This window comes from Tenrec ecaudatus, chromosome 14, assembly GCF_050624435.1.
Source record: "Tenrec ecaudatus isolate mTenEca1 chromosome 14, mTenEca1.hap1, whole genome shotgun sequence".
Taxonomy (NCBI): Eukaryota; Metazoa; Chordata; class Mammalia; order Afrosoricida; family Tenrecidae; genus Tenrec; species Tenrec ecaudatus.
In genome coordinates, this window is record NC_134543.1 from 25,156,714 (window position 1) to 25,168,867 (window position 12,154).

General features: G+C 48.6%; 1 protein-coding gene across 10 annotated transcripts in view; it reads right to left on the reverse strand.

Moving 5' to 3' along the window:
• NRXN3 (neurexin 3) overlaps positions 1 to 12,154 on the reverse strand; it is a 1,780,548-nt gene that overhangs the window by 635,497 nt on the left and 1,132,897 nt on the right. For 4 of the 10 annotated variants that reach the window (XM_075530572.1, XM_075530575.1, XM_075530574.1 and 1 more), the window contains exon 1: positions 6,890 to 7,148. The exons of the other annotated variants lie outside the window; for them this stretch is intronic. In XM_075530572.1, the coding sequence (XP_075386687.1) occupies positions 6,890 to 7,148 (259 nt within the window). Of the gene's footprint in view, positions 1 to 6,889; positions 7,149 to 12,154 lie in introns of those variants that run through there. 10 annotated transcript variants of the gene reach the window in all.

Genomic DNA, 12,154 nt, shown 5'->3' on the forward strand with positions numbered 1-12,154 from the left:
CCTGTGGCTTTCCAAGACTGTAAGTCTTTGGGGGTGCAGAAAGCCTCAGCTTTCTCCGATGGAACAGCTGGTGATTTCAAACTACTGATCTTGGGGTAAGGGGTCCAACACATAGCCATGAGCCAATGGAAAACCTAAGCTGGGAAGATGAAGCCTCTGGGTCGGAAGGCACTCAAAGTTCACACAACAGCCCAAACAACACTCTCAAGCATAGTCCCGATGCTGGAGAGGGGGAAGGGCTCCACGATGTCGCGCTCATTCTGTGGACAGACAAGGGCGCCATGAGTCAGAGCTTAGCGATGGGCAACGCACAACCCAAACCTTTTAGAGGGAAAAAGCGTGGTCAAAAGTAAGCAAACCATTTTATATCGAAGCCTGAGTTCTTTTAAAGAACTGAAAGATTGCAACGACATCATGACAATACTTATCCTCAAATAGTTAACTTGTACACGGTTGTCAATAATGTCCCAAGTACAACTTGCTTGGTCTCCCACCTAATATACTTGTCATGGATTTAATTGTGTCCCCTCAAAATATATGTCAACTTGGCTGATTCTCAGTGGCTTGGTATTTATATAATGAGCTAATTATTCCCACGATGTGATCCTGTACCCTTGCAGCTCAAGCTGTAAGGGCACTGAGATGGGATGAATCACCAGGACTCGGGTCACAACCCGAGCGAACACAAGGTGAGTTTCTCTGGGGTGTGACCTGCATTGCCTCTTGTAGATGCGAGGAGAGGGAAATGAACAGAAAGAAGGATCTGCTACCACCAAGCAAGAAAAGCCAGGAACAGAACTCATCCTTTGGGCCTCAGATCCAGGTGCTGAGAACCTCCTAAACCCTGGGGAAGATTGGTGAAAAGACACATAGAGATCTTCCAGGAATGCAGGAGCCAGACATGTGGAAAAGGGGCAAGGACCTTCTTCCAGAGCAAAGTTATCTCTCCTTAGAGGGGATCCCTGAACACAGACTCCTTCCCTCCTGAACTGTGAAAGAAGAAAGGTATTCGTAAAACACATCCAGTTGTGGTATTTCTGTTATGATGGGCAATTTTGAAGCCTTGATGGGAAAATAATAGTAATATTGCTATTCCTAATTTAAAGATAAAGAAATTGAAATTAGCCAATATGAGCTCACAAAGCTCCTAACCTACAGAGAAAATAAAAGTGAGACTATTTCTTTAAATCCAAATCCTATGGTTGATTGCCCCTCAGCTAACACTTTACTGCTCATTAGAATCATTACCATTCGACTGTCAACCTCATGAACACATACTCTCATAATAATTTCCCAAATACCTTAATACAGAAGACAAATTACAAAATACGTCCCCTATCCCCCTAAAGTTTCATATCTTGCTTGGGATTTTAACAAAAAGGTTTCATCATTTACAGTATATTTTCTCAAAATTTATCTCGTCATGCTGCATGTCCACATCATGAAGTAGACAGGAGAGCTCATATTTACATTTTAAGATGAACTTACACAAAAGTAAGAATTCAAGAGAATGCAAAAAAATACACTAACACTTTTGTAAAAGACACTTTCAGCTGCTAGCAAAGTACTTATTGATACGTATTCAACCTGTTTTTCTTCAATGACAGGAGGAGATGTGAAACGAATTGGTGGTAGGGGTCTCAGAAAAGAACGAAAAGAATGAAGGAAGACAAAAGGAAGGCTGGGGAGACAGGCCCTGGGGAGCCACAGGCCCAAAGGGAGAGAGTCTGAGTGTGTGGTGGGCCAGAGAATGTGCCTGCAGAGCAGGCCTGCAGTCACATGAAATTAGTCTCCAAGCTGCATAACGGTCTGGAACCCAGTCACAGAAGATAAACTGCAAGGAAGGCAAACATAAGTTTTAACTAAATCTCCTCTTGTTGCTTTCCTCATTTATGTAAATAGAATTTTTCCTCTCGAGACATCATCTTATCAGTTTTAAAATTGCCACCATTGTCACCGAAGGTCTTATTTTTGAAGTGTGAAAGTTTCAGTGGAACAGAGGTTCACTGAGAGGGAGGTATGCCTTCCCGATCCCTGGGTGCCTCAGGGAGTGTGACTAAGTACAAGGTTTCTCTTCAAAGATTTCTCTTTTCCACAGCCCCTAGAGCTCTAGGGAAGTGAGCCCCGTAACATCTAATACATCCATTGGCTAAAATGCAAAATGGAATCTCTTATTCCCGCCGGAATCACAATCTTAAGGTAAAGAAGCAGAGTTCTCAGGATAAAAGCACAGCGAGCAATCAGTGCCACTGGCCTTTCCAGGGTTCTCTCCCAATGATCTCATCTCCTCTCCCTCTGATACCTGGCAACCCTCACTTCCAACTCTTCCATCTCCCACACTGAGAGTCTTTATGAAATTTATACCGAGGTCTTACAATTTTCCCATGGTGGCCTTTCCAGAACAAGGTACTCCCCCAGACCCCGAATTTACCAGCAAATCTTATGAAAGCAAAGCAAAGCAACAAAGAGGAGAGAAAAAGAAGGGGAACCAATTTAATTAATTCATCACTGAAGCCAAAGACATATAAATCTTATCATTGTATCTGGCAACCAACACATGAATTATTCAGAGAACCCAGTCCAGAGAAGGAAAGGAGAGAGAGAGGGGGCGGGGAGAGTGCTGAAAAGCAGCTGACTGGGTAGACCAGTGTAAAGCAAGTCCTGGGGCTGGAGAAACTTAAGAGGAAGGGTCTTAGTGACAATGACTGAGTAATATAACATCTCTACACAAAGCACAGTACAAGTGGAGCCGCCACCACCACCACCGCCACCTCTGCTGAGCTGCTGTGAATAGGACTTATGTCATTCTCACTCTCCATCACACCCAGCCTTGGATTCCCAAGCACCAGCTCTGTCTTCAAACGCATAGATTCTAGTGTGTTCCCTTTGAATTAAGCTTCTCACAGATTCAGTCTTCTCAATCAGTGCCCTCACATGCCTAAAGAGCCAGACAGGTCTGCGATTTTACAGAGGTTAAAATGTAAAGCATCCTAAGGGGGAAAAAAAAAAACAAAAAACTAAGCCCGGCATCCTTAGGAAACCATCTACTTTTTTTAAACTTCAAGCTATTGAAGCATTTTTTAGGCAGGTGTACACTGGAGTTCTGAAAGGGGGGTGCCATCCGTCTAGTTGATTCTGACTAGTTACAGGTTGGGCTGCTAACCACCAGAACAGCAATTGAAATCCACCAGCTGCTCTGTGAGAGAAAGATGAGGTTTTCTGTTCCCCGTAAAGACAGGCAGTCTCAGAAACCCACAGGGGGCAGTTCTACTCTGTCCAGTAGGGTCGATACGAGTCTGAAAGGTGGTAGAAATGAAAGAAAATAATGGAACCAGGTACAAAAGGCTCTCATGAAATTGGACGTTGGTAAACAAATAGATTTCAGCATTTATAAGCCCCATACTGCTAAAGTGCCTCCACATTTTATAGAGCAGATGCTGAAAGACACTCACAGGGATAGTTTGAATGAGAGATTGTACATCTGCTTTTTATGAGAGACAGGCAGGTACTCACATCAATTTGGGTTGGTATCTGGATACCCAAATACACTTTTAAAAATACAGAAGCACTTTCACAGCAATTAAAAACATGGAATTCACTTTCAAGAATCTTTCATAGCTGATCAAAATACATATGATGGTATCCCTTGTTGAAAACATGGTTTTGTTTAGTTTTGTACCCTGAGAAGTGAGCCCATCGAAAATGCTCAATAAATGTTAGTCACATGATTGTTGGATAGCAGAGAGCATTACAGAGGGTGGGGACTCACAGGGCCTGAGGAAAGAACCTGGCCTAGTGGGGATGACCTAGGAAAGTCCCTTTGAGAAGACCAGTGATTTACAAGGGAAATGCAATTCTAGCCCCAGGTTACCGTGGAAGCCATTTGCTCTGGTGGGCTTAGTCTCCCCAACTCACATAAAATGCTCAATCTCCTCCAAGGGCCCTGGGGGAAGTCTACGGCATAATTAATTGTCAGAAGTTTGGAAGCAAGCATGGTAAAAGCTTGGGTAAAATGCCAGCTGTTTTGGAAAAAGTGTGCTTCCTCCATCTGCTTTTCTGTGAGTCCCACTACACAGCATGGCATGGGTGGGGGTGGGGAGAGCTGGGTCTGCTCTGCAGTCAGCCTTGGGGGAAGGGCAAGGGGAGTAAAACCATTACAAACAAGTCTGCATCCAAGGCATAATCTAGGCCCTACTCTGGAGTGCTTTTGCACCAGAATGGAAGGCAGCCTTTTCTCCTCCGGCCAGAGAGCACCGCCTTTAACACTAGAATCAGTTTGGCACAGACCCATCAGCGACGGCCAGCAGTGTCTGGTCTGATACTCCCCCCGCCCCCCCACCTCTGCTCCATGTCGCTGCTGTTAGGTACCCTTGAGTTACTTGGGACCCATAGCTACCTAGCATGGGACAGGAGAAAGCAAAGTCCATACTCGAAGTAACAATGAGAGGAGTATTAGTAAAGTTTCACAGAGCCTCCAAAGGAACTTTGGTGGCACTGTGCCTTAGGCAATGGGCTGCTAACAGCAAGGTTGGTGGTTCAAAACCACCCGTCTGCTCCCATAAAGATGTATAGCATCAGAAAGTATAGGGTCAATAGGAATCGGAATGGACTCCCTGACAGTGCTATTGGTTTGGGTTAAGGAGTCTCCTGGCCGGCCCTTTCAGGTCAACATGCAAGAGGTCACAGCTTGAAGGCAGCTTGGAGTCTGGAAATTAGGGGGGGAAACTGCCATTTCTCTTGATGTCAGGTTCCAACACATTAATTAAATATGCAAGAGTCTGCTTAATATAGATGCCTTCATTCTACAAGCAAGCTCCAAATCAATGAGGTGGGACTTCATGATTAAAAGAAGGTCCAGCGAGTTGAATTCAGGAGCTTCTTCTCAGCCATGGGAAAGCAAGACCAGTTCATTGCATTCTCCTAGCTGTGGGGGAGCTGGGGGTCTTTGCTGGGGTCTCTGGGCAGCTGTATACTTAGCTCTCCTCTCCCATCACACTGAAGCATATCAGATGCAGGCAAATGAGAACCTAGAACGGGGATCTGTCAAAAAGAATTAGAGGGTATAGAGCAAACCGGATTCCTTTAGAAAGGAAGCAGATGAAGGGATCATAGGTAACCTGCTAACCCTTTAGGGGACAGACTTAGGAATGCCAGGCCAGTGAAGTACTGCTTTGCAAATTGTATGAGTCACAAGAAGCTTCCTTTAACTGTTTAGATTCTGAACAGAAAAGATCAAGAACCTGCCAGCCTCTAACCGCTAAGGAATGCATAATCTTCATCTCCCTGCTGATCATTTACATTAATTAGCAAAATTTAACTAACTATCACTAGGCATTTCCAAGTTTAATGATGGCTATTAGTAATACCCTGTCTGGCTTCCCCCTTGCCAGCCCCCATCTTACTCTCCCCTCTTTTCCTTTCCTAGTCTTTCACTCTCACTTCTCCAGAGCAAGTGCCCCCCTTCCCTGGGGAGAAGAGAGTTTGCATTTCAATGAATGACACCCCCTCTCCCTGGGTAGTTGTGGTTCTTTCCAGATATTTTATTTTATTTTATTTTTTAAAGAAAGCCTACAGGAGACCCAGCAGGATTCACAACGAAAACAGCAACCAAATCAAGATCAAGCGTTGCCCCCTTCCCACCCAACTCCCTCCACCAGTCTTACAAGCTCTGAGCAGCTTGACAACTCCATCAAATAAAATGTAAAGTGCGTGCTGGCATTTTCTCAATGTGCTTCCACTTAACACTACAGTCAGCAGTGAGCAGGAGTATGGGCTAGGAGGGGCTGGGAAGAATGGCCCTTCTGAATGGGGTCTGCAGTTACAGGTCTTCAGAATACAAGTAGGGCAGGGAACCCGCGCGGGCTCCTGCTCCCTGGAGGTCGCTCCTGCAGTCGGCCTCTGTGATGCCTGCTCTCCTCGCCATCCCAGCGGAGCGCATAGTAAACAAATCATGAAGCTCCCCCTTAGAGCTTTTGAGAGCAAGCTTCTACCTTAGCGGCAGGCAGACCTCGCCCAGTAAAGGCAGCCTGCTCGGAGTGGAATGTATTTTGAAAGCCCTGGATCTCTTTCTTCAATAGCTATGCAAGGAGGATTGTTTGGAGGAAAATAACACCAAACCTGTATTGCATGCAAGAACAAGCCCATCCCCTTTGCCCTGAATGGATATTCAATTTGCATTAATGTCAGAATCGAAGTTACTGTCATTTACACCTGGGTCGATAACAAACGGACTGGACTTATCTTCATCTTACCATATTGCTTCCTCTCTGGTCGTTCGCAACATCGGAGGTACCGTTTTAAGCCACACCTGGTCAATCCACCAGATATTTGAGCAAACATGCTAGGAATAATAATGGCCATTGGTTACTAATTCTAGCTTCTGCCTCTCAACCCTGAGCTACTCTCCCGAGCCTTTAGCACACAGGGCGCTTTACAGCAGTTACATCAACTTCAGGCTGAAGACGGAAGCATCTCTGCCTTGTGTTATCTGCCCAGGGCTGGCTCCCAATAAGATCAGGCAGAGAAAGGGTGAGAGCAAGGTGAATGAATGAATTCCCAGAGTGCTGCACCAGGGGCTCCTCTAGCAAGTTGTCCATCATCACGGGGCTTGGGAGGAGAGGAAAGGTTGCCAGGGGCCAGGGTGGTGTGGTTGCAATTGGGGATGAGGGCACCAAGGAGAGAACCCTTATGGGAAAATTGGGGGCCTGAGTTCAGGAATGCCAGCTTTGAAGGGAAGGTAGCTATTTCTCCACTCGCACATTTGATGCTTTCTCGTCATTTCCAATGCACTCTTTGGCAATTCCCTCCCCACCCTTGACACTACCTGCAAAGCCAGTGGGTTCAGGGATTGGTACACCCCATTAAAAGGATAAAGAGCAGAGAGACCCACCGTGCCCTCCTCGAAGGGAAACAGGGGAGCGATAGATAGAAATAGGCACTGAGTGATGCTTGTTCCCATGGGCATGGTGCTCTTGCTGAGAGTGAGACCCCGGCGAGGAAGAAGAGGAGGAGGAGGAGGAGGAGGAGGAAGCTACATTAGAGGAACTCCACACAGAGCTGACGATACATCCCCAGAAGAGGGACCATATCCCAAGCGTCCAGGCCGGCCGGCGAGGAGGGCTCCGTCTCGCGTGGATTCTCAGGTGCATGGTCAACGCACTGGACCACTACAGATGGGTGGTTTGGAATCCAGCCAGGGAGGAACATTGAAGTTCATGATGCCCAGAGGCCCATCCTAGCAGAAGGACGACTTGCTCGAATTGGGGGAAGAGGGAAGGAATAAGCGCTTGCCAGACAGATGATGGGTCAGTTAAAAAAATTTTTTTAAAAAAAGAACCACTACAAAAAGGGAAAAAAGGCAAGTGCAAAATGTGCCCCTTTTCTGGGGCTGAATCTAGGATCCCAGGGTCCACTCAGATCCAGCAAACCTCCTAGCGCACCCCGGAAAGCCACACATGTCAGGGGAGCTCCAGCAGCGGTGTGGTGTCCTCCTGATCTCTAGGCACCTGAGGTCTGATGACTTAACTGCATCCTCGGAGGCCACAAGCAGGAAAGGCGCAGAGCAGCAGGAGGCCGGAGACCCAAGTCGGTTCAGGTTAGTTTATCCCAACATCCAAGGAGTTTGAACATTTTCCCCCCTTCGCCTTTTTTTTTTTTTCACTCCCAGACGATGCAATGCAGAATGGCGAGGCCAAAGGGGGGCTGCAGGTGGGAGAGTTCCTCCAGGGGTCCCCGGAGTCTAGGCGGAGGGGCGCGGAGGCTGTTAACCCTGAGCTTTCCGGACCAGCTCCAGATTCTTGGGTTTCCTAACTGGCTGAAAAGCAGCGGCCGCCGCAGCCCGACGAGCCAAACCAGAAAGCGCGGAGGGAAAGGGAGGTGGAGGAGTGTCGCTGAGCGCGCGAGGCGGCCCCCCAAACCAACGTGGCACCCGGCGGAGCGAGGGCGCAGGGGGCGCGCGGGAGGCGATGCCCGGCAGGCGACGGAGGGAGACCGGAGGCCGGCGGGCGCCTGCAAAGTGCGCCCAACTGGGAGGCACAGGTGAAGTGAGACTCGGAGTTGGAGAGCCGGATTCACAAAGGGGCAGGGCATATGCAAATCGCGCACTCCCGAGAGCGAATCAGCGCGGCCCGAGCGCTCTGCCGAGGGACTGGCTGGCGCGGGAGGAAGGCGGAGCCCGAGGCGCCCGGAATCCCGGCCCACCCCATTCAAGCGCTCGCCGGTCCCCACCCGCGCGGGCCTCCCGCGCGCCCTCCTGCGTCCCTGCGAGGGTGTGCGCGCGCGCGCTCATCTGTGCCTGTAAGTGTGTGCGCGCGTGTGTGTGCGCCTGCGAGTGTGTGAGTGTGCCAGACTGACCGACTCGCTCCCGGCCTTCTCCATCACCTTCCAGCTCCACTCCCCACCCCCCATCCCCGACCGCCTGCAACCAAACTCCCGCGGTTCAAGCGGCCAGCGTTTACCTTTCCGGAAAGAAAGACCGGCCGCTGGAACCCTACGTAGAGACACCCCCAGAGTCTTCCGGCGGTGGCCCGGCGTGGCCGCGCGCGCTCGCCGGCCAGACTCCTGGGTCGCCGTGCCAGTGTCTCGACCAGGGGCGACAATGACCAGGAGATGGGCTCCCGGCGGGGACCCGCGTCCAGACTCTGGAAGCTGAAGAGACGAGGGCCTCGGGGAACCGTCGGCCACGTGAGAAGGTGGCTTCCAGCCCCTGTTGGGGGGTCTCGGCATCCAGGACACAGAGGTTCTTTGCCGCGCCGCCGGCTCTGGTCCAAGAACTTGGGAAGAAGCGAGGACCACGTGTGCGGCCAAAGCGCTGCCATGGGCGGGTGAAGCCCTGCACCCCTCCAGGCCTCCAAGACACTGGGCACCGAAAGCCGCGTGACTTTTCCACCCGGACTCAGGCTCCCGGGAGATCCGGAATAGTCAGAAGAGGCCGGGGGGATCCGGAATGGTCAGAAGCGGTTGGGAGCGCCCCCCGACCCTTGGTGACTCCAGGAGTGGGCTCTCAAGGCGCTTGGAGCCCACCAACTGGTGGCATTATCTCCCCAAGGTGACAAGCAGCAGGGGAAAAGCCAAAGGGCCACCATGTTCCCACAGGAGTCTCACTCCCTTTGATTGTCAGTTGCCACTCACCTTCCCTAAAATGGGTACCGTCTCTCCCCCTCCACATACACACCTTTTTTTTATGAGGGGGGGGGAGGAGTGGCACAGGAGGTACCACGTTGGTGTTCATCTGTTTGCTGATTATTTCGTAGCTATATAATCGTTTTCAGGTGATTTTCTTCTCTTCATGAGCCTGACTGTGATTGTTAGGTAATGACTCACCTGTTGTTGGGACCCTAGCGTCCTATGCTCAAGAAGGGAAGCACCATCACCTGGTCCTGCACCAGCCTCACACTGGCCCTTATCATTGACCCCCGGTGGCAGCCACTGTGTCTCTCCTTGTCGAAGACCTTTCTCTCTTGCTGCCCTTCCCTTTACCAAGCATGATGTCCCTCTCTAGGGACATATCTACCCTGACAACATGTCCGAACTATGTCAGAGGAAGTATCGCCATCCTTGCCCATGTAGCATCTATTTGACTTCTCTGGGAGAACATTCCAACCCCCCAAATGAACTGATGATAAAGAATAGGCGTTGAGAGGGACCAGTTTATCATTATGAGGAGCCCTGGTGGTGCAGTGATTAAGCACTTGGCTGCTAACTAAAAGGTTTGTAGGTTCAAACCCAGTTAGCAGTTCCTTGGGAGAAAGATGTAGTTGGCTCAGGTCAGGATCCGCAGCCTTGAAAGACCTACAGGATGCTTTTCTGTCTTACACGTTTGCTCCGATTCTCAATCCGCTCAAGAGTGGCTTCTGCTTTGGACAACTCATCTTGTTTCTCTACATCAGTGGTTCTCAACCTTCCTCACGCCATGGCCCTTTAATACAGTTCCTCAGGTGGTGGTGAGCCCCAACCATAACATTATTTTCCTTGCTCCTTTATCACTGTCATTTTGCTACTGTTATGAATTGGGCAACCCCTGTGAAAAGGGCCATTCGACACCCCCCCAAAGGGGTTGCAATGCACAGGTTGAGAACCCCTGCTCTAGATGGTGTAAACAGTTAACACCATTTAGTTGCTAATCTAAAGGTTGGCTGTTTGAGTCCACCCAGGGGCACCTTGGGGGGGGGGGGGGAGAAAAAACCAGAAATCCAAACTCTCCCATCACATCGATGTTGACACATAATGTCATTATAAGATAGGTTAGAACTTCTCTTGTGTTTCTGAGACAGTAACTTTTTGTTTACAGTAACTCTTTAAGGGAGTAGAAATCCTCTTTCTCCAACAGAATGGTTGGTGGTTTTGAACTGCTGACCTTGCCGTTAGTAGCCCAATGCATAACCACTATGCCACAATGGAATTTTGAGGAAAAAAGCCTGGTTATTTATTAACAGGAAGAAAGACCAGACTTTCTATTCCTAAAAAAATTAAAAGTCTTAAAAACCCACAGAAGCAGTTCTACCCTACCCTATAGGGTCAATATGGGTTGGAATTGACTCAAAGGCAGTGAGTTTGGTTTTTTGGATTTCCTTCCCCCAAATCAGCTGTTAAAAAGCCTGTGGAGCAAAAATCTATTCAAGCCCAATGCAGGACTTAAGGAAGTGATTTGGTCTTCTGACTCTGAACGTGGTGTTCTTCCAAAGGTTTATGGCATGCATGGATGTCACAGGGTCTCAGACTCCCAGACTGATAGATTACTAGAAACGTTTTGCAGGTCTTGGCTGGCAACATGTGATCACCATAGGTCAGAATCCTGTCACGTGTACCTAGGAACACGGACCATAGCAAGGAGCATAGCTGTCCTAGGGATACTCCAGTCAGATCTCAGTTTCTAGCTTTGTAAAATAGGCACGCTGCCTCCTTCCTGCCAGAGACCATTGGGGGTTTGAAATGAGATGGTGCATGCTAAGCGCCTGGTCTAATACCTGGCTGGACAAGTAGTGGCAGTACTCTGTTCCATTAAAAAAGAAGGTTAAGGACATATTGGGGACTTTAGCCTATTGTTTGGAGAAAGAAAACAATGGGGTGTGGGATTAGGATATAAAATACCTTTCTGTAAGATAGTTTTCAATTATTAATCCAATTTGATCCACCATGTGGAATCAGAGTGCATTTCAGATTGAACCTAATGCTGTATCATGGCCTAACGGGACCTTTGTGGCCTGGTTCATGACATTCTCCAGCTCCATTTGCTCCCAGATGTCCTCTAGCCCCCTTGCTGCCTTTCAGCCCAGCAGACCTTCTTTGTGCTCCTTAAACCCACCAAGATCTTTCAAACTCCAACATCTGTATACTTGGTGGTCTGTCTTGCCTCAGCTGTCATAAGACTGTTGTCTCTTAGCAGTAGGGTCTCAGTTTAAATGTCACCTCTTCAGAGGTCTCTTGGCCTTTGGCGAAGGTTATCCACCCACTGCCATGCCCAACAGGCATGCTATTCCATTACCCCATTTAATTTGCTTAATAGCACTTTGGTGAAATTATTTCCCCCCCTGTGGTTTTGTTCAACTCGAGCTCCTTAAATAAGAGTGAAGCTGAGCCTCTTCTTCTTATCCATGTCCTTTGTCTGTGGACCGACACAAAGCACATCGCAGGGGCTCAGAGAGTAACTGCACTCAGTGCATGCATCAGGTGCCGTTCCCATCCTGCTATCGTCTTTGGCCATTGGTGTCACTGACACTCATCTGGCTCGTGTGACACCAGTACTCAGAGCCAATCATTTTCAGAGTTGAGGACTTGGCCACACTTCCAGTTAACATTTCCCCCTCTTTTCTAAATTGTCAGTGAATGTTTAGGACACTAGGTTTTGACTTTGTCTGGAGGAAGCATGGAAAACTCAGATGGCCCTCCCAATTAATTCTCTGCTAGGCAATGAAGGGACTATAAATCCTTAATGTAGTACAAAATCTGGAAATGCTGGCGGTGCATCACAGCTGGGAGTATTCATGGTACTTGTCACACGTATAATTTATTTATTTCCATTTTTTGAAAAATGTCAAAAGTAATAGTTATGAATTCTGGTCAGGCTGATACCAGTTGGAGACACCGTTGAATAGTGAGAAGACTTCCCAAGGAACAAATGCAAGACTCGTTCCTTTTCCTTCTCTTTCCCTAGGAG